General features: G+C 37.2%; 1 protein-coding gene across 9 annotated transcripts in view; it reads left to right on the plus strand.

The window, feature by feature from the left end:
* The window catches only part of Adam28 (ADAM metallopeptidase domain 28), a 90875-nt gene that overhangs the window by 18546 nt on the left and 48761 nt on the right, over nt 1-23568 (plus strand). For 8 of the 9 annotated variants that reach the window (XR_005874060.1, XM_040738218.1, XM_040738324.1 and 5 more), the window contains 11 exons: nt 369-440; nt 1452-1523; nt 3314-3483; nt 3905-3989; nt 5801-5931; nt 8287-8464; nt 9812-9901; nt 11798-11993; nt 17534-17636; nt 20252-20411; nt 23334-23414. Coding sequence is in view for 8 of the 9 variants with exons in the window: in XM_040738218.1 (XP_040594152.1) it covers nt 369-440; nt 1452-1523; nt 3314-3483; nt 3905-3989; nt 5801-5931; nt 8287-8464; nt 9812-9901; nt 11798-11993; nt 17534-17636; nt 20252-20411; nt 23334-23414 (1338 nt within the window). In the remaining variant the exon portion in view is untranslated. Of the gene's footprint in view, nt 1-368; nt 441-1451; nt 1524-3313; nt 3484-3904; nt 3990-5800; nt 5932-8286; nt 8465-9811; nt 9902-11797; nt 11994-17533; nt 17637-20251; nt 20412-23333; nt 23415-23568 lie in introns of those variants that run through there. The other variant, XM_040738477.1, reaches the window with a different exon arrangement.

The following is a 23568-nucleotide window of genomic DNA, read 5'->3' on the forward strand; positions in this document are numbered from 1 at the left end:
GTGTGTGTTGTGAGTTACTAGCTGATGGACCAAGTAGACTTATCTATATCAGTCCCCAGAGTGCTGTGGCTGCATAGAAACCGTTAGTGAATATTCTGTTCCTATGGAAAATGGGAGATAAATATACATCTCACCAGATAATATGTTTGAGTCTACCTTTAGTAATTTGTTTCTGATGATGGAAACATAAAAGACAAGCATTTCTGAGCTTTATCCACTCGCATGCCTCAGTGGTATGGTAGAGTTAAAACAGTAATATTGTCTATCTTGATTGTCAGATACAATCTAACCTCTTCTAAGATGACATGCTAAACAAAAGATCAACAGAGAAAGATATTATCTTAGCCCTTGTTTTTCTTTTATTTCAGAAGTTGAATAATGGGATGGTTCAAGAACCTAAGAAATACATTGAATATTATTTGGTCCTGGATAACGGTGAGGTAATTACATCAGATAAATGCATCTCACAAAATTCTCTTGTACATAATTTATTGTGTGAAATAGAAAATGTCTAGAACCATTTAGAAATCAAGAATATGAACCATACAGAGAAATTATTCTGTCTATTAAATTGATATTTGTAATGAAATTGACAGGAATTTCTTCTCAGAAATAATCAACTGACAAATATTCATAAATCTCATTGTTGTCCCTATAAACCTCTTATTGTCTTTAGAGATTCAAATTTAGTTTCCATTTACACACCTTCATCATGTTGTCATTGGTAAAGTAGTTAATTTGTCATGTATGATGTATATTCTGGAGGGAGCAGTCATAAATACAAAAGCCCAGGGGATGGGCTTTTTGAAGAAAGTCAACCTTTGGTTATAGATACCATTTAATTTATTTTCTAAGAGCAAATTTTCTGATTGTGAGTTTCTAAATAAGTGCTTTGTGTGTTTATTGCCAAAAACAAAAATCTTGGATATCAAAACTATCAAGAAATTAGTAGTTAGCCCAGACCCCTAATCTCTGATCTCACCATATTGGATACATCTACTATTCATAAATTTAAAAGATGATAAGCTGTACTTTGCACTCATTCTGCACAATAAGGAAATCATGAAACTTAAAAAACATTTAGAATAAATCATTCACTCTATTGTGCCATGGTTTTTTGTTGAGATGGTGTCTTGGTATGTGGCCAAAGTCCTTCACTTACACATGGTCTTCTTACCTCGGTCTTCCACTGTTGAGATTATGGATGTTCCACCATGCATGGGTAAATTTCTAAGAGCTGTATGCTCTCTGGCTATTTCAAGGGAGAGAACATAACACTATTTCCCAAATGTCTTAATTTTCATTAAAATGAGTTGATTTGTTTTATCTTTTAAATGTTAATAGCTGTTAATTATAATCACTGTGAAATAAGTTGAATTGTCTTTTGAAAAAATCTTCGAATTATATTAATTTCTATCAGCCCCTATTTCTGTCTTTTCATTGCCTTTTAGTTTAAGAAGTACAATAAAAATCTTGCTGAAATAAGAAAAAGAGTGTTTGAGATGGCCAATTACGTCAACATGGTATGATATATTTCATTAAATGTAACTTTAAACACTTTGTTAAGATATGCCCTTGAGTGGTTCTATGAATAAACATGGATTCAGGGATGGAAGCCAAGTCTCCTGAGCTAATAAGGCTAAAGGGGCTCCGAGAATGACAACACTTGGCGCTATTTCAAGAGATCTCAATGCTGCTGGAAGGCCAGCTTCCAGCAGGCCAGAGAGGCCAGAGGGGAGGTACAGCATTGGTGCAACTGAATACACACACATGGGACTTTTCTGAGGGGCAAAGCTTGATTGAAGAATTATTATATTTTTCTTTCCGTAGCTTGTTCTGTTCTTATTTTTTCCTTATCCCTTTCATACCACCTGAGACAAAGATTGCTGTGCAAGAAAAGATTACCCCACAACAAGTTACTTATTTTCCAAAAACAAATTAAAATCACAACTTACATGTTTTCCTTAGAAACCCGCAAGTAGTTAAACATGTTTGTATTGATTTTTCCACCATCACATCTTCATCCCAAAGCAATGATTATTTTATTAGTGATTAAGAATTTTTAAGCATACCAAGTACATTTCAGCCAGTTCCTTTTGTTCCAGCAGGCAGCTGTTTGCAGTTTCAGCATAGCAGATTTCTATCCTCAACTCTACTCTAGAGAATCTTTACAGGAGGGGTCAGCTGGCCATCTGCTTTCTTCACACACAATAGGGTCATTTAAATTCCTTTCACAACTTTGTTTTTTCAAGGTGCATCCTGATGCCTGTGGTTAATTCTATAAGTTACATGACCAAGGAAGTCAGGCCCTGCCTTGGGCTTACAGACAGGACTGCATTGTTTTATCATCAGCCTATTTTTCCACAGGCAGAATTCATGGGTCTATAATGCATGAGACTTCCTTGTTCTTATTTTCCATCTTCTGCCAATCTCATATCTAACAAAGGGGAAGGTGAGTTCTAGCCTATTTTTTTCCATTTTTGTATCTCTTATTGGAGCAATTGGCAGAATAACCTAAGCCATTTCTAAAATCATCTTTAATGTCTTATCTACCTGTATCTTTTGGACTAACTCAGAGATTCCAATTAAATCATGGAACCAACTAATCATCATTGTTCTGATAAAAATCATCTTCATTGTGATCTGCAAGTACATTGCCTAGTGAGGAGTGGGATTTTCCTAAGAAATAATCACACTGTGCTTCATACGGTTGGATCATTTCACACAGTAATCACACCTTGTAGATACAACAGAACCCCAGCAGTAGCACACAGAAGGAAGCACACAACAAAGCAGAGGGCATTGCATAAACAATGCTCACGGGGCTTTCTCTCTCCAGGATGGACGCAGCGTAGCTTTGCCATCCACTGGGCTGTATCCCATATGCCCATTAACGACTTCATCTCCTCTGACATGGCCACTGGCATATTAATACCATCCTGTTCTTAGGACCAAAAGCTAACAAGCTTTATTTGGAAGGATTTTGTTACCCAGAGTCCACTTAAGAAAATGCTGATAACCAAATCCCAATAGAAAATTATTCCAGGGAATTAAAGAAAATAAGAAACAAAATGGACCCATAATCTCTGGTATTTTTGTTTCCAAAATTATATCAATCTTGAAAACGAACCTCAAGATGTTACTTAAATGTAATTTTCAGATGAACATTTTATCTGGAAAAATACAGCAATGCTCATAGTGGTAAAAGAGATGACACACAGGATTTCTTTTGAAACATAAAATGCAGTGGAAATATTAAAATATAATTTAGCTAGTGTAACCTACTACTTTGTAATGTATTCTCTCTGAACAGCTTTACAAAAAGCTTGATACCCATGTGGCCTTAATTGGAATAGAAATCTGGACCGATGAAGATAAAATAAAGATAACCCCAGATGCCAACACCACCTTGAATAACTTCTCTAAGTGGAGAGGGAATGACCTGCTAAAACGGAAGCATCATGATATTGCCCAGTTGATATCGTATGTATAGTTTGCTCTCTGCACTTTCTATGGCACGAAGCACAGACTCTATTTCCAGAGCCTCAGCAATGAAAATGATATCTTGGGGTATGTGTAAGATGTAAGGAAATACACACAGGGGAATTAAAAGGCTTTAAAAATGCTCAAATGGGTCCTTGTTGGATATATCTCTTTATAAAATTATAATAGTAATTAACACAAGGTAAACATTTGATGTTTATTATATACAAATAATTGAATTTCAAGTTCTGTGAAAGACAATATTAGAAAAAGTCCTTTTTATGATTTCAAAAACCCAAGAAAATATTTAAGTAACAGGTGGCAATTTGAATTTCTCTAGTACTTGTTTAAAGTTCTAGATGAATTGTTCATTAAAAAAAGACAGTTTCTGCATTTTTATCCATCCTTTTCTTCTTTATAGCTCAACAGACTTTTCTGGATCAACAGTGGGCCTAGCTTTCATGTCTTCAATGTGTTCTCCTTATCATTCTGTTGGCATCATTCAGGTCTGTTTGAAAAATCAAATGCTGTTTCTATGCATCTCCCCAATTTTCCTACCCTGTCTATGGAGAAGATAGGGCTGTCCTACTATCTGTTTCTTGGTAAATACAGTGACTGAATGACAAATGTTGACCTAATCTTGCATTCTCGGATGAATCTGAAGTTCTCATAAAATGTTGTCTTAATTCACAATACTAACACATCTTTAGGGTCTCTGCCTCTAGACTGAAAGGTGGTATCAGCCTACAATTTTATTTTCATATAATGTGATTTGTAGAGGTTTTGTTGTTAGAGTAAATTTGGTCACATTCAAGGGCAAAAATGGATTGATTATATCCCTTACAATATCTTTTATTATTATGTATAGTGTCCTGTCTGCATGTATGCTTGCAGGCCAGAAAAGAACAGCAGATCTCATTATGGATGGTTGTAAGCCATAATGTGGTTGCTGGGAATTGAACTCAGAACCTCTGGAAGAGCAGCCAGTGCTCTTAACCACTGAGCCATCTCTCTAGCCCCACAATCTTTTCTATATGGCACCAACTTACAAGTTCATTCCATTTCTTATTTATTATATTGATCATATGTGCCTTTTCTTTTTTGTTGTGGCCAGTTTCAATAGATGTTTATCAATTTCTTTGATATTTCTAAATGTCATTGATGCTTTCAATGGTTTTACCTCTAAGCTTCATTGATTTCTGGTTTTATCTTAATAATTCTCTTTCTTTTATTTACATTGCATTTAATTTGTTCTTTTTTTAATGAAATCAGTGCCTTTCTATGTATTGTTTTAGCTGCATGAATACATTGAGTAGGTGTTTTCTTCAGTGTAAATACTTCAAAAATTTTCTTTTTAGACTTAACACATGTATTACTTGTAAGTGTTATGTGAAATTCGTTATTATTATATACTGGAGTGCACTCTATAGAATTTTGACTTTTGATATTTGTCTGTATTTAATGGCTCCATATAAACTGACACAAAAGTGTCTTCTGTTAGTGTTCTATAATTGTTATTTTAGTGTTGTTTGGGTCTGTTCAGTCTTAAAAGTAGGTATTGAAATATGTAAACATAGTTGCTAGTTTGATTATTTTTATTTTTCAACTGCATGTTTTTGCTTCACAGGTTTTGAAGGTCTGTTGTTAGGTGTTTACATAAGTATAGTCATCATCTCCCAGAACAGCTGACCTTTTATCATCTAACAGTCATCATAAATGTTCATCCCCAAAGTACTGATTATTCTGGTGTCTGCTTTATCTAATGTTGAAATGGTTATACCAACCTTTTGGGATTACTGTTTGAATGACACTTACTTGTGTCTTGTTGGTATTTGTGTGTGTGTGTGTGTGTGTGTGTGTGTGTGTATGGAGGGGGAGAGACAAAGACAGAGATGTTGCGGGATTCCCGCCTGGGTCCCATTGTCACTTTAGTCCCCAAATAACACAAAAGACATTATATTAATTATAAAGCTGTTGGCCTTTGGCTCTGGTTTCTTATTGGCTAGTTCTGACTTAATTATTAACCCATAACTACTAATCTATACATTTTTACACGGTCTTATCTTACCAAGAGCGCTGGATTCATGCTTCCTCTCCTCTTGGGATCACATGGTGATTTTCTGCTACATTTCCCAGAATCCTCCTTCTTACCTAGTCCTGCTTATCTTGCTTCCCTCTTGGCCAACAGTGTTTTATTCATCAACCAATAAGAGAGACATATTTCTAGAATGGCATCTCACATCACTGAGACACAGAGAGATTTTCAAGAATATGTCACCTCGAGAAGTACATGTCATTTTCCCTGTTATTATCCTAGGACCACAGTAGCTACCATCTTCGAGTTGCAGGGACAATGGCCCATGAAATGGGCCACAACCTTGGCATGATCCATGATTACTTGAGTTGCAAGTGCCCATCTGAAGTCTGTGTAATGGAGCAGTCACTAAGGTGAGGGTGTTGGGGACATACTGTGTTTTCCTGGTTTTGATGGACTGTGGTTGGTGGTAGCCTCAAGGTTATAGTCAACAACTTGTTAAATAATTTATGTCTTAGAATTAGAAGCATTTTAATAATATCAGGAAGTTTACATTTTATATAGAGCACCATAATAAACAAAGGAAAATGTCACAGGGATAGATGTTTGTATGGGAGAATAATCAGAAAGCAAGGAATCAGCCAAGTTTGCAGGAACCACCATTGAACAGTGTGACCCCCTAAAGTACTGGCTGTGGTTCTGGAGTAACAAATACAGCTCACGGAGCCTCTCAGCTCGGTACTCAGACACAGTGCACTCAGCCTTGGTGACACTTCTACATGAATTCTGGACAGGCAACAGCAGGTAACTAAATCATAAAGCTAAGTCATATTGACTACCAAATATCACTATATTAATATCACTATATTAAAATTCATTCATTTCATTTAATTAATAAGTAATTTTATATTTGAATCTTTCACTGGTGAAACTGTGCCATACCAGCTTACCTGCACCTGTATGTATTTTTTAAATTATTTATTTACATATGGAAGGTTGTTTTGCCTGCATGTGTTATCTGTGCACCACTTGTGTATGGTACCCTTGGAGGCCACAAGAGGACATAATATACACTAAGACTGGAGTTACAGACAGTTGTGAGCTGCCATGTAGGTGCAATCAAACCAGTGTCCTTTGGAGGATCAGCCAGTGCTTATCTGCTGAGCCATCTCTTCAGCCCCTATACATAATTTTAAAAAACTTGTCATACTAGAAATAATTCTCTCTTTGGGGTTGGGGCAGCTCATTATTTTATGCTCATGCTATCAACATGGTATGTGTCACAAAAGAATTACTTTTGCCAAATTTTTGTAAAATTTTTGTCCAAAATTGTAAAATATTTGTCATATTTTCCATAAACTCAGAGTGATGATCACAGAGAAAGAGATTTTGAAGAAAAATCTCATGATGTCCCTCAACAGAAGAATAAATACAGTGTGGTACATTTTCATAATGAAGTATTTCTCAGCTGTTAAAAAATGACATCATGATACTTGCATGAAAATGGATGGAACTATGAAAAGTTCATGCTGAGTGAGGAAAACAAATATGATCTGTCATCATCAGAGCAGCTTTTTGCAGCAGTTGGGAACACAGGCAAACATTAAACAGAGAGTGAGAAACCTTGGAACATTCAGCCTTAAGTGGGGTGTCTCCTCCATTCAATTTCTCCTCTCAGAACCCAGGAAACCCTTCACTAGATGGGGCAGAAAGAGTCAGAGCAAGAGGGGATGGAGAGCACCAAGAAAACAAGACACTGTCCGTCAACGTGAGCAAGCTCCTGTGAACTCACAGAGACTAAGGCAGCTTTTCCAGGGCCTGCACAAGGTCCTCTGCATATATATTGTGCCTTCCAGTTGAGTGTTTTTGCATGCAAATAAGTGGGTCTTTGATTCTTGAGCCTTCTCTCGGGCTCTTTTGCTTCTGTTGGTTTTTCTTGTTCAACTTTGATATGATAGCTTTTGCTTTTTGTATTATATTTTATTTAGTTATATTTTAGTATTATCTGTTCTTACCATTCTGCCAATGCTATTTGTTAGGTTATTTTTCATTATCCATACCCACAATGGACCTGGTTTTCCTCCAGCTTCAAAGATAGTGTCATTTCTTCCAGATGTCATTGCATGTTTAAGCCTCACCTTCATTTATAAGATGAGAAACAGGAAGGGAGTGAATCTGGATGGAAGGAGAGATGGGGGCAGAACCGAGAGGAGAAAGGGCAAACCAAACCATAATCAGGATATGTTATGTAAGAAAAAAATCTATTTTCAATAAAAGGGGAAAAGGAACTTTTCACAGTAAAATATTTGAAAAGGCATTTATATTCCTGACTTGCTGGGAAAAAATTTCCGAGCAATCTTATCTTGAAGGATTTCACTTTCTCTTTCTCCATTTACATACACATTTATTTTCTCCTTCATTTATAAGACAAAAAGAATGTCAGTTGATACTTATCCAAGTGAGTAAGATATACGTAAAATATGATCTAGGGAAGAGAGGTGACACGAGCTGTCCAAGAAGCATTTTTGTTTTGATTAAAAGTAGTCAACATGCTACACTTTGAGAGAGGTCATGTTTACCCACTAAACTGAGATATTATGTCCACATGAGTGGGTGAATTTAGAAATGAAGATATTCTCATAACTATGACTAAGTACTTAGCCAGTGCATTGGATTTGATCTCTGCGGTAATTTGTAAATGCCACTGTAGTTGATGTCAACCATTACTTCCCACATTTAAAGCCTCTTCCCTTTCTTTATCTATATAGGTTCCATATGCCCACAGACTTTAGCTCCTGCAGCCGTGTCAACTATGGCAAGTTTCTTGAAGACAAATTATCGCGTTGCCTCTATAATACCCCATTGCCCTCAGCTATCATATCCACCCCAGTCTGTGGGAACCAGTTAGTAGAACTGAACGAGGACTGTGACTGTGGCACCCCAGAGGTACTTCTAGCCCTTTCTAAAACAACCTAGTTCATTTATACAAGATTATGTGACCCACCATAAAACTATTCAATGTTTTTTGGGACTTTGGATAGTTAGGTATTTTTAAGGCTAGTCTTCCAAGGAGTATGCAGATCTTAATATATCTTTATCTTCCTCACTATATCCTGACTTTGTAACACCTCTCACCAATGTCTTCTGGTTGAAATTTTTCGGGTAGCTCAAGCAACTATGGATTAGTGAGAAACCCCTTAGGTGTGGCACTATAAATAATTTGCTTCCCCAAACTCACAACTGGCCAGAGCAAGATTCAAAATCTAGACCCAGGTCTTGTTTATTAACATTCACACCCAGTTTCAGAATGGATTGCAGCATCACGTATCACATCTATCAAGACTCAGAAATTGTTGTCATCACAATCAGATTCCCATCATGATCTTATGCCAGTCACAGGCTAGCCAAAATTCTAAATATGGTTCTTCCCTACCCCCATTTATTAGCACTTAACAGGAGTGATACCTGATTCCCTCTGGAGACTGGCATAGCAATGACTTCAGAATAAGATTAAAGGTTTATTTGCTCTATCTGCAAGAATGATCTTCCTCTGATGATGTTTTTTCTTCAATTCAGGGAAGTAGTTTTAACTATAAAAGTATTGTAACTCTTGAAGTCTCATTTTTTCAATATGAATCTTGACAGCTACAATGGAAATTGCCAGAGGTTCTAGGTGCTCCAGCCCCTGTAGTGAGCAGATTTGACTCTCTCAGAAACAAAAAACTAAGATCAAAAGAAATTATATTGCTTGTATGGGTGTGCAACCATTTGACATTGCAAATATAATGTCACTTGCAAATGTGTTGATCCACATTAGTAGTTATTCTGAGATATGTGCTAGAAATAAATTAATGGTCAGAATATTTATGTTGAAGACTAATTTAATAATGTTCAGTAGTTACAATGAAGATGGAATTAAATTGAAGACAAGATAGAAGCATAACTAATGAGCAGGATTAATTACATTGTATTAGTCTAAAAACCATCCTTTCCCTTTGTTTTCCTTCATATTTTATCAAGAAAAATAGAACTATGAATACTCATATGAATGACTTGTGGGAAACATATTTGTTCAAAAGGATAGAAAGTATATGTCCATTAAAACATAAGTAAGGAAAAATCAGATAAATGCAAGCCACCAGCTTCTTAGAATCTTAAGTCTCTGTTTACTTTTATTTTACTAAAGGAAAAAATTTAAATGATACCCAGCAATGTGTATATGCAGCAAATAAACTATATTATGAATTGTATTAAAATGATATACTACTTTCATCTGTGGCTGATGCTTTCTAGGAATGTACCAACAAATGCTGTGATGCCAAGACCTGTAAAATCAAAGCAGGTTTCCAGTGTGCTCTGGGAGAATGCTGCGATAAATGCCAAGTAAGAGTCATTTGTTCCATTTTTTATAATTATGATTATTTTTATATTAATGCTTCAATGATTATGTTATGTTAACCAGGCAGAGCAGTAATTTTCTTCCTAGTAAATAATGACTCAATCACTCTTTGGCTACTTTTCAAATTCAACCAGTCTCCCAAAAATGCAAAGAAGATATCTCATTTTTCTTTTGAGTGAAAGAAGTTTTAGAGAAGAAAATGTCCAAAATAGTATATCTCCTACTTGGGATATCCAGGGTAATACATGAGGGCATTATATCAACTGAGAGAAAGACTCAGAGGGACAGAGGCTGTGTGATCTCTTATAAATGCAACTCTAAAAATGTTGACTGTAGGGCTGGACATGTGATTCAGCTGGCAGAGTGCCTGCCTGCCTAGAGTTCATGAAGCCCCGGGTTCAATCCCCAATCCAGCACGAACCAGGTATGGAGTGGTTCATGCGTTCAATCTCAGCATTCTGGAAGTAGAGGTAGCAGGATTCGAAGTTCAAAATTATCATTGACTACATGAAGAGTTCAGGGCCCGCCTGGTATACATGGATTTTACATACATACATACATACATACATACATGCACACACACACACACCAAAATGCCACATTGTTTATCTTAAGTACATACAGTATAATTTTTGAGAAATAAAAAAAATAACATGGTCACTATTTAGTAGGAAAACCAACATGGGCAAACATGACCAGCTCCAAGGCCATGGGGAGTTTCCCATTCTGTTTCTTTTCACACTGTAGGGCTTTGCTAGACTGTATCATATGAAGTGATTGAACCTGCCTGTACTGATGGAACTGTTAGAAAAGTATTTTGAATTGAATGGGGCTTCTTATACCTTAGATCAGGACCCAAATTCAAAACCACAGTATTTCAATCTAAATTCAACAAGGGCTCATCTTCACTACATGGAGAAAGAAAAGAGCAGAAATCTGTATTGGAGAGGTCAGAGGATGCTTCATGTGAAATCGGTATTTCTGAAGACCAGTAAACACAAATGAAATGATTTTAGAGTTAGATGTAGACCTCAAAAGAAAGACTATCTAAATGATCAGAGAGGGAACAAAGAAGGGACTTGGCATGGTTTGGTATAAGAGAGCAGGTTGGTTGGAGCCGTGGGACTCATATTTGGAGGATTGGTAAACTTCAGCTGCAGTTTTAGTCTGGTTCTGGACCTGGTATTAAAATAGTGGAAATTGTTTCCTGCATGTGATGGTCTGTACTTACTCCAACAACTGGCAAAGGAGGAGCCTCCTCTGATTTGCTGAAGTGGCAGAGGAATTGTTTTAAATCAAGTTTTCTCCAAGGAAATAAGGGCAAAATTTACAGTACTATTGCAGCAGAGTTCATATAGCATGAACATATTTGGTAATTTCTTTCTTCACAATGCAACATTCCATAACAAGAGTTGACAAGAAATACCTGAATCTGCAATGAAAAGAACCAAGGAAACTCGATGCCTGGGAAAGTCTTGAAATATGCAGACCTGGCACTTGCAAAGCTGTCTCCTTTTCCAGGAGAAGGTTCACTTAACTAGTAAATCCCGAAGTTGCAGGTTTAAATCTTATAAATCATGACAAAGAAGCATTCAACAAAATGAGAGACATAACTCTCTGCTCTCCATCTGAGACACTGCCTAGTGTGTGCCTCTTATTTTACTTTAGTGTTTCTTTAGTGTTTGTATTGCAAATTCAAAATATTAATTGCTTAAAAGAGTCAAAGTATTGGCCAATATAAACACTAGTAACATGGCACAGATAAATTACACTAGAATTATGCCATTGCCCTGAAGAACAAATGGGTTGTCTGTGTCACTCTGAGGTATCAGGGCAAGGGTCAAGGAGACACATATTTCTTTGCCTTTCTTTTCTTTCAGCTTAAAAAGGCTGGGTTTGTGTGCAGAACAGCAAAAGATGAGTGTGATCTGCCTGAAATGTGTGATGGTAAATCCAGTCACTGTCCAGTTGACAGATTTAGAGTCAATGGCTTCCCTTGCCAAAGTGGACATGGCTATTGCTTGAAGGGCAAATGTCCCACCCTGCAGCAGCAGTGCATGGAGATGTGGGGCCCAGGTAAGACCCTGTATTAGTTACTTTTCTTGCTACTGATACAAAATACCTAAAGAAATACACTTAAGGAAAGGAGGGTTGATTTTGTCTCTTAGTTCCAGGAAAAGTCCAGGCTGCAGGAGTTTGAAACAGTTGCTGTATAGTGTATACTGTATACAGTATACTGTATCCTCAGTTGGGAAGCAGAAGATGAATGTCTGTGCACCATTCAGTTTTTCCTGCATAAGTCTAGGACTGCTGCTCATGGCATGATGTCACCCAAGTCAGGCTTTCCCTCCTTAGTTAAGCATTTCTGGAAGCAGTCTTACAGACACACCCAGAAGAAATGTGTTTTCGTGGTGAATCTAACACACATCAAATTGGCAATGAAGATTAGTGTCACAGGAGCAAAATTCTCTCTGTGTCTACATAATTCCAGTGATGCTGTTTGGCCCTGGCCAAAGGACCAAGCTATCCCATTCTTCCTAGAAATGATGACACTTCTCAAAATCACAAATAAGTATATTTTAAATTTAATTGGAGAGTTTCACACATGAGTGTACTGTATTTACAACAATTCCACCCCTTCCTTTAACTCCTTCCCCCCAAACTTGTTCTCAGACTCATGACTTCTTTCTTCTACAATTATTATTTCTAACACACACACACACACATAAACACACACACATTACTGACTCCATTTAGTGTTGCTCATACATACATGTGTTTAGAGCTGACAACTTGGAATTGTATATAGGGTGCTCATAGGTGAAAAAATGATTTTCCCTCTCTCCATAGCCACTGGTTTCTGAAAATTTTCATCTGCGTGAGGTCTTGTGGGTTTTCCTCTCCCTTTTGTGTGTTGAATGGTGTGGTCATTATGCAGGTCTTGTTTAGGCAATGACATTATTGAGCTTTCATGGGGTCATATCTAGTAGACACTATCTTGCAGCAGGCATCTTGGTCCTCTGGATCTTACAGTTTTTCTGCTTTCTTTTCTATATTGTACCCAGAGCCTGAGGTTTAGGGGTTGTGTTGTAGATGTGATAGCTAGTGATAGGGTCCCCATAGTTATATATTCTCTGTATTTTGATCATGTTTAGATCTCTGTGATAGCCTCTTCCTGCTGCAAAATTTAATTAAATTAAAAAAGCTTCATTGATATGGGGGTGAGAGCTATAGTTGTTTATGCATATAAGGATAAATGTTTAAAATAAATTTAGGAGCTGTATTGATTTAGAAAACAATAAAATTTAATTTATTTAAATGATTTAAAATAGTATAATAGTGTCTATGACCTCTCAAACCATGGATCACTGGTAGTGCCAAGCATGACTTCCCTCATATTGAACTAGCTCTTAAGTCTAATTAGATAGCTATTGGATATCTCCAAGATAAAAGTGCCACTATTGCACCATTGGAGAAATCCTGTTGGGTTGGTCACTGTTGTGGTCAAATGCACAATAGCTGTTTAAAACTAGTCTCCCTTAGAAGCTTGCAAAGCATCATCTCATACTTCTGAGAATAGGGTTCTAGATCATAGAGACACATGTTATATAATGTAACTTAAAAGTGTGTGTGTGTGTGTGACAATGAGTGATAATACTTGCCCCCAGGAACCATAGACTATCCAACAAATACCCTACTTACTGACAGGCAATGCAAAATGCACTCAGAACTGTGACTCAGGGGTGTCCCATAGACCTCCCCCCCTTAAATATTATTGCATACTTTGTCCTACCTTGGTTGTCTCTCAGAACTTGAAGGTAAGACACCACACACTTCAGACACAGGAAAGTGGAGGAATCAAACTGGATGGGGGCATTTTTTAAGACCAAGAGTTTAAAGGTAGCAAATAAAAAGGGTGTTCAAGTGAAATTTTACTTTTATATTGACATTTTTATTGTGTTAATATCTGTCTGACCATACAGTGTTTGAGACAAACTTAGCAAACGTCACTTTTTAATCTCAAATTCAAATTAATCTGTGTACACAGGAGTGACAGTAGGGTTGGTGGATAGGTCACGAGCTCAAGTGGGAAACAAGCAAATAAAGACCCATGGAATGCAGAACAGCAGTGAGGAAACATGAGAATATTTCAATGACCATTTTTGTTCACTTGAAGTTAGTGACCACTCTAAAGAAACCATAACACAGGATTTAAAATAAAATGTGATCTGAAGATCTGAAGATAGTTGGAAACATTAAGCCCAAATTTAAACTGGATATAAGAGGTTAATTAGAAACTCATCTTTCTAATTATAGTGTACAAGTGTGCTTGCTTCTATGTGAAGTCTATACAGATGTTGAACTCCTGGAAGTAAATAACACAGTACTTGTGGGGATATACAGAGGAAACAGGGAGCTACTGGTCAAAGCTTACAAATTCTACAAAATGAAAGAAAATCAGCATTTAAATAGAAAACAATTACTTGTCTTTCCTGGATGGCATGGCATGTGTATGCTGCCATGTATTAAGTTTTCATAGCCTGCATTCTTCCAGCTTCCTACTTAAATGACACAGGGAATATTTATTCAAAAAGAGATGAAGCTACATATTCCTAATAGTATTTCAGTAGTATCATCGCATGCTATAGACTTCTCATAATTTCTGAAAACAAACTTCAATCAAAACTGTGATAGAAATAAAAACTGTCATCTACAAAATACCCAGAAAATCAAGACACATCAAGATCTTCTAAATAATCCTAGATAAGCCCCTCTCTACCCAGCAAAGATAGACTAAGACACAGTCCAAGGCGCAATGTGTTTAAGCCACTGAGATGTGCCCACATGTGCTGGAGACTCTCCTCAGCAACTCTGCTTACACTTCCTAGGAGCTGCTATTCTAAGCTAAAGGTAACAACAAAATTGGTTCTGCTAGTTGCTCTCAGGTATCCTTCCTCAGAGGACAGAAACCCAAGGAAAGAAAACTCTACATGCATAAGTGAAGTTCAACATGTCCTCTTTATTACCTAGTGATAAATGAGTGTAATTATGTTGAATAATAACTTCTGACCCCTTTGTCTGACTCCATCCCAAGTCTTGTTACCTCACCATTCAGGGACTCAGTATATGTTCTCCAGAGTTGTTGTTTTTTAAGTTCCTGACTTTCGTTGTTGTCAAAATTTTCTCTTGAATTATACTGAACCTATTTATCAGGTATTAGATGGAGTAGACCATTAAATTGTTCATTCAAAGGTGGCCACCATAAAATACTAGAAAAACAGATTCGACTTCAAATTCCAAGTTTTATGATGTATATAAGGTCATATTTATTTTAAATTAATCTGAAAAAATGTATATACATTCATAATAAAATTACACTTTTAGCCTCAAGATATTCTTGTAAACTGAAATTCAAAATACTGAAAATGTGATTATGCTATAAGGAGGTACTTCGTTTTAGTAAGGAAATGGAAATGCTCAACCAATAGACTAAAACTATCTTCACTACATAGCTCTGTAGAGAGTATTAATGAAAGTAGGTTAACCTTTAACCTTCTGCATTTATGAGCCAGCAAAGACTGGCTACAGGTGTTAGGAAAGATTGTTCACTTACTACATCACACTACTGGCAAAATGTAGATTAGTGAAATGTTTACAAAGACGAAGATTTGGAAAATTACACACACAACCAAAGGCACTGCTTTACCCTCCTTTGCCCTAGCAGCTGAACTCTGAAATATTTATCAATAAAATTTTTCTTCCAACATCGTTTATTAGGGTAATGATAATTGAAGAGTAATTTAAAATTTAAGAATAAAGATGTATCAGACAATGGTTCTTCTGTTTAAGATTTATCCTATTTATTTTATGTATATGAATGCTCTATCTGCATGTGCAACCTTATGCTAGAAGAAGGCATCAGATTCCACTATAGATGTTTGTGAGCTGTGTTGTGCTGGGAATTGAATTCAGGACCTCTGGAAGAGGAGCCAGTGCTCTTAACCACTGAGTCATCTCTCCAGTCCTGTGTTTCTCTCATATTGTAGAATGTTTAAAGTCTAGGGAAAGCACAGAGATGTAACTGGTTGGGGAAAGGTACTTACAAATGTCCTAATAGTGAGTACATGAATAGTACTTTAAAAATGTTAAAATCTGTTACTCGGAAGTCAGAGATATTGATTATGACACTTCCTTTGAAGAAGAAATTATTTATTTGTTCCCAGAATGTAACTATATTGTTATAATAAGGAATTAATATGTTACTAAGATCCAAATAATCTAAGAAATTTAGTCATAAAGGTTTTTATCATCTTGAATAGTAAAACATAATATTCATTAAAAATGCTTCAAGTTTATAAATCATCATCATGTATTTTCTTGAAGACAGAACACACCCTTCATAAACTTTTTCTTGTTTTACTTTTACTAATTATCGTACAGAGGTTTATATCCAGCCTGCCAGAGTTTAAGAGTTGTTCATCATGCAGTGGGGCAACTTAGAGTTAGGGCCTGAGGCTGTGGTTTGGGAAAAGGTGGGTGAAGCTGGCTTCTTATCTTCCTGTGTGACTTGCACTGAGTCTCCAGTTCCTTATTGATAACCTGAGGACAGCAGTAAGAATAGCTAGTATTTATCACCCACATATTACTGAACAAGCCCTGTTCTCAGTGGCTTACACATATTAACCCAATTATCTTACTAAACCTATGAGTTATGGAACACATCACACACCCTCATTTTACAGATAAGCAAGTTCAGTAGTTAAGTTCAAAGTAGTTCAAGTAGTTCCTAAGTTGTGCTTAAAGACTGAGTTCTTAACTGCTGAGCTTTGTGCCCATCCGATGCTGTCTGAGGCTGATTAAAAGGGAAATGGAAAGTGTGATTCTTAGCACTGTACTTGGCTCACAGGAAGCATTTGGTTAAGCATAACTGCTAGTCGTTGAGGTTGCATTTTATATCTTATTATTAATGCTTGTGGATCTCTAACATAATGATGTAATAACAGCAACTCTCTGGCTAAGTCTTTTATTTGGATGAAATTTTTAACCCTCAGCAACTCGTATAGATATTTTCAAATACCTAAGTAACAATTTTAACACATTATTTGAAAGTTTTTTTTCAAATTTCACCTAACTCCTCTAATATTAAATTATTGAGGCTTGTGTGTGTTCAAATTTTCAATAGAAGTATGCCAAAAAATAGCACAAACATATATCCCTGATCTCAAAAATCAGAATACTATATGCTTCAAATACAGAATTATTTTGAATGTCAACATCTACCTATGACCCTCAGGTAACAGGTTCAAGTTCAGGCACTCTAAGAACAAGAACAAGTAAAATGACTGAAATCTATTTGTTTAAAGTATGTATTAAACAGTAAGTGAATTTTACTTTGGGGATGGGTCCTATTCTGTAGCTATCGCCAGGTGTATATTAAAACACCTCAATGTATAAGAAATTGCAATCCAAAACATTTCCAATCTCAAGGATTTTGGATAAGGGGTTTCCAATCTGTACTTTTAATGTTAACTGAATATTTTTTTCATGTTGTATAGTATTACATTTCTTATCTATTTTTTCTCCACATATGTTACTTTCATCTGTACCTGGTCCAGGAACCAAGGTGGCAGATAAGTCATGTTACCAGCATAACGAAGGTGGCTCAAAGTATGGATACTGTCACGTAGAGAATGGCACACACATACCCTGCAAAGCGAAGTAAGTGGCCAGATTGTTCGAACCTTCCTCCCATAACCCCACTGGGACAATGGCACATCTCCTCCCACATATGCTTGCTAAGTGTAGTTCAACAGAAAATGACATCTGGGCTAGAGAGATAGCTCAGAAGTTAAGAGCATTTGCTGCTATCATAGAAGACCTGGGTTCAATTTCAGCACCCACTTGGAGGCTTCCAACTATCTGTTGCTACAGTTCCAGGGAAACCAAAGCCCTCTTCCTCATGCAAATGACATATATATATATATATATACATATATATATGTATGTATGTATGTGTGTGTGACACAGTTACACACACAAACACACACACAATAAAATAAATACATCCAGAAAAATATTTTAAAAGATATTTTTTCAAACTAGTACTTTTCATTATGAATTTCTGGGTAGAAATTTTTATCTATCCACATATTGTGTATATATGTATATATATATATATGTATATGTACATGTTTTTAAATTTGTCAAGACATGTATATGAGAAAGACTATACTAAGAAAAGTGGCCAACAATTCACCTGAAGTGTTCACTTTGTTTTCAGAATTGATATCCTGAATAGCAAAAATCACATCAGATGAACTTGAGATTTTCATATACATTTTTATTCTGCCACTTTAGGATGACCTTTAAAATTCAACTTAAATATGGTACTTTTCAATTCATTTTAGTTATGTATATTAAGGTGGGTGTGTATATGCCACATGTGTGTAGGTGCCCTAGAGGCCAGAAGAGGGCATCATATTCCCTAGAGCTAAAGTTACAAGGATGCTGTTGGAAACAGATCTCTTGTCTCATGAAAGAACAACAATTACACTTAACAAATAATTCTCTCTCCTGTCCCCTAAGGTGTTTAATAGTGGATCAAATGTTTGATGCCTTGTCCAAATTTTGTAGATAGAATTTATATCAAAGTTTGAACAGCAGGAGCATTTTTCAAAGCTTTCCTGCTGGACACTGATATTGCTAGACAATTAATATTAACAAAATAGTTGGGGTGTAGAGATCCATTGAAGGAATCTGGGCCTAAAGGACAAACTGTATAGTGTGACCTTTTCATTATAGGAACTCAAAGCAAATTAAAAAGTGAAACAGCTGTGGAAAAGAAAATATACAGGGCCAGCAAAGTAATACATGGAGTGGGAAGGTAGTAGGGCTGGTCCATCCCTCCCCGGTAGCCTGTGAGAATCCTATTACCCTTTATAGCAGTGTTATCAGTGGATACGGAGTGTAACACTATGCTCAGACATTTCATCCTCTACCAGACACCGTCTAGTCACTTAGAGCTGCCTATGAAGGGCAGCTCTCTCCACATTTCTTGTTCCAGTACCATCCTTACAGGCTTGTCACAAATCGTCCTCTGATTGTGGAAAACCATTCAGCAGACTTTGGAAGAGCTGTGGCTTCCTAAGTTTGCCATCCATATTTTTCCTAACCACAAGCATAACAGAAAAATACCATTCTCTCACTTCTAGACTACTTGTCCACAGGTGTCCTCTGAATTTTGCATAAAGCACTTAACTGTGACCTTATTGGCTTTGGCGCTTGAATTTGCTGGTGGTCAGTAACAGCGTCCCTGAGCGTTGAGCAATTTAACCTGCAGATCCAGAGGGAGAATTCTGAGAGTTACACTTAATGCTTTCTTATGTCAGATCTCTGGCTTTGTGTAGATCACACTAGTGGAAAACTGAGGCTGTTATCTTTTACAATTTATCTGAGGGAAGTAAAATCATAAAAACTAACGGCTACCTAGGCACCTTTGTAAGGTCAGGAATCTGCCTTTGTGTGTCCTCTAGTTCCATCCCCACCACTTTTCTCAGTGAATACTTCCCCTACTCCACCTATCAATTCATCCATAGTTTGCTTTCTATTTCTGTGATAAAACTCTTGACCAAAAGCTACTTTTGGAAGGAAGGATTTGTATGACTTACACTTCCATGTTGCAGTCCATCACTGAGGGAGATCAAGAGAGGAACTGAAGACAGGAACTGATGCAGAGGCCATGGGGGAGCTTTAATCACTGTCTCCATTCCCTGTGGCTTGCTCACCTTGCTTTCTTACACATCCCAGTAATTCCCAGGGACAGCACTCTCTACAATGAAGCTAGACCCTTCTGCCACAATAATTAATCAAGAAACAGACATGCCCACGAACCAGTCTGATGGGGACAATTGCTTAATTAAGATGTTCTCCTCTTAGGTTGCTACAGACTGTGTTGAAAAAAACTAACTAACACACATTGCATCATCTCAGCTGAGAAAAAAATGCTCAGAATGGGGCATGTTCCCTTATTCAAGGCCATCTTCTAGTGTATACACTTAAGTTTGTACCCTACCTCCAGTAGCCATAACTTAAACAACTGGCAAAAATTAATTGTAAATATATCTGTATTTGAGAAACAACACATTTTGTTACTACACAAGGATCATGTTATTGTAGAGTAAGGAGATTATACATAGGTACAACTAGAAGTCACTGCTATAAGTGAAATATTATTTTTTAAATATTAATAGGCAAAGCCTGGTTTGTATTTGCACAAGACTGAAATTTGAATCCTGGGATAAAGTTTGTAATTTTGTTGTCATTGTTGTTTGTAGAGATGTCATGTGTGGCAAGTTGTTCTGTGAAGGTGGGTCAGCTAATCTGCCATGGAAAGGACTTACAATATCTTTTCTGACATGCAAATTATTTGATCCTGAAGACACCAGTCAAAGAATAGACATGGTGGCCAATGGAACCAAGTGTGGAAATAATAAGGCAAGTTGAAATTGTATTCCACAATTCATTATCCCACATATGTACCTGTATGTTTTAACTCACTACTATTTTTTATGATTTCTCTAATCACAGTTCACATGCTTCTGTAGACAAACAGAAGAAAAACTAACAGACTGAAATAATTAGGACAGTTATAGCCTCAGACAATGGTAGTTTCAGAGATACAACAGCCTGCATGGTAAACTCAGTGATGCAACCACCACTAAGGAACAAAGTTGTTTGTCATTGTCTCCTGCCATCTCCAGTATGCTGCTCTACCCATTCATGCACCGAGTACACCACCCAGCACTGCAGAAGCAGGAAAAACAAGACTGTCCTTTGCACATCTTTTCTTAACAAGAAGAAATTTTACCCTGAAGCATAATTATGGCCACCAGTGTGACATGAGTTTCCATTGTCCAGAGTTTTATCACACAATCAATAATAGTGCACCTGAAGAAGGACAGGGAAGTATCTTAGTCACCATGTTTGTTTAAGCTCACCCACAGGACTGAGGAAGTTCTTGGTCGGCCAAGGAAGCATAGAGATAATCACCCTATTAATAAAGTCAGGTGTCTATAGTTATCTACCATGTGTGTCAAACAATCCAAATTAGTAAAGACCTTTGAACTTCAACACACTTAGATGTTTACTGCTGAAAGTTTCCCATTTGCTTGTAAGAGAGCATTTTACTCAAATTCAATCATACAAGGAAGCTAAGTGCAATAAAAGAACGAGAACAGAGCCACACTCAACACCTGTGGCCACCTCCTTTCTTCCTCAGAGCTCCGTGCTCACAGTATGTTTCTGCCGTTGATTTATTCAAACCTGCACCTATCTCTTCAATAGTGTTTAATAATTGCCCACTATGTGCTTAGAATCATTTTTCTTTTTTATTCTTTGGGAAGTTCAGATGTATATTCAGTGAAATATCATCAGATAAACCCCCTTTCTCCTTCCAACTCTCCTATTATCCTCTCCAACATTTTCCCTTATAACTTCATTATTATTCTCCCCACCCACATAATTTTCCTCCTCCTTCTCCCTTTCATAACCCACTAAGACATGGCTGGTGAAAGCCACAGAGACAGATGACCTGAACAACGGGGAGCTCTTGGACCCCAGAATGATGGCTGAGAGGCCAGCACGGGACTGATCCAGACTCCTAAATCTGGGTGTCAGTGAGGAGGCCTCAGCAATCTATGGGGCCTTGGGTATAGATCAGTATTTATCCCTGGCATACAAATGGACTTTGGGAGCCCATTTCACATGGAGGGATGCTCTCTCAGCCTGGACACATCGGGGAGGACATAGGCCCTGCCCTGGATGAAATGACAGACTCTGGAGATCCCCCATGGAGGGTCTCGTCCTCCCTGCAGAGCAGAGTGGGGACTGGGTGGGGGGTTGGGGTGGGCTGGTGGGGGCAGGGGAGGAGAGGATGGAGAGGGAGCTGGGATTGGCATGTGAAACAAGCTTGTTTCTAATTTAAATTTAAAAAAGATAAAAATAACCCACTAAGTATTATTAGTACTGCTCACATATGCAAGGGTGTAGAGCCTTAATAAAGGTTGTGCCTGGAATTCATCTACTTGTGCAGGAAATTGAAAAAACTGTACCACTCCTGGACATAACTATAAAGGAAATTTATATCCTACTATAGAGACACTTACATACCCATCCTAATTGCCACTCTCTACACAATAGTTAGGAAATGGAAACAACTTAGATGTCCATCAACAAATGAATGGATAAGAATAATGCAGTATGTATACAAAATGTAATATGAGCAGCTAAGAAAAATGAAAGCACAAATTTGCAGGTAAATGGATAGAACAAAAACAAATTATTATGAGTGAGATAATTCAGTCTCATAAAAGCAAACTTTGTCAGTTTCAGTGCCTCGAAACTGGTGGGTGGTCAATCAATGCTAGCTCCTCTGATAATGATAAAGAGAAGAAGGGTGGAATGGCCTTTACTTCTCATTCATAGTAGTTACTGTAGTAGTGTCATGTGTAATATAATCCCAGACCTTCCTTCCAGATGTTAATTATAGCAAGGCTTAAGTCTGTGATCAAGAATAGCTCCAAATGTGAGGAGCCGTTGGATGAAAAGAGATATCTATCAGAAGGAACGCAAAGAAATCTTAAGGAGGGCTCTCTAAGTGTCTCAAAATCTGCTAGTGTTTTCCTAATAAAATGTTGAGCTTAGTTGCTAGATGACTCAGTGGTTAACAGCACATGCTAATATTCCATTGGACCCAAGTTTGGTTCCCCAAACCTATATAGCTCACAATTACATATAACTTCAGTTCCAGGTGATCTCATACTTCTTTCTGGCCTCTGCAGCAACTGGCATACTTGTGGTATTCACTCACAGACACATCGATAAAAATAATAAAAAGAAATCTTAAATATACACAACAGCACATCTGCACATATGAACTCAAAGATATTGTGACATCATGAACAGGACCAGTGCAAGCTTAAGCCAGACATTATGCTAACAAATAAGGGGAAGGTGGACATAAAGCTCCACTCCTATATGAGGTATTATTGGCATTTGGTGGCTAATGGAAGACTATCAATTCTCCCCAAAAGCATATTCCCTGGAAAGGTGACCACACTCTGGTGTAAAGTCACACATTCAAGAATATTTTGATAGCACAAACTGGTCCTGAATTTTTTTAAAGACACCAACTTGGGTGGGTAGGGGCTGGACCTGGAAAGAGCTGAGGGAGTAAATATGATCAGAAAATGTCATAGGAAATTCTTAGGGAACAAGGAATTAATAAAAATTATTTAAAAAGGTGAGTTTGATGACATGGAATTGATGAAAAATTGAAGACTCAATTCCAGCTTGTCATTGACAGAGATGGAACTGTTGGAAATGCTCCATCGAGCTCATGTTTCCACGTTGTTTCAGGTATGCATTAATGCAGAATGTGTGGACATGGAGAAGACATACAAGTCAACCAACTGCTCCTCGAAGTGCAGGGGGCATGCAGTAAGTTTGGAAAGCAGATATCCCCACTTGTATAAGCCATATGCAGTTTCCCAGGTCTGTTGTGATGAAGCTGAAACAACACCTTCAGCACTCAATGATCACAGTTACTAATGTCTATATGACACTAGGGAGTATATAGCATGGGGCACTGCCT

Source organism: Mesocricetus auratus, unplaced genomic scaffold (genome assembly GCF_017639785.1).
Source record: "Mesocricetus auratus isolate SY011 unplaced genomic scaffold, BCM_Maur_2.0 Super-Scaffold_2245, whole genome shotgun sequence".
NCBI classification, from domain to species: Eukaryota; Metazoa; Chordata; class Mammalia; order Rodentia; family Cricetidae; genus Mesocricetus; species Mesocricetus auratus.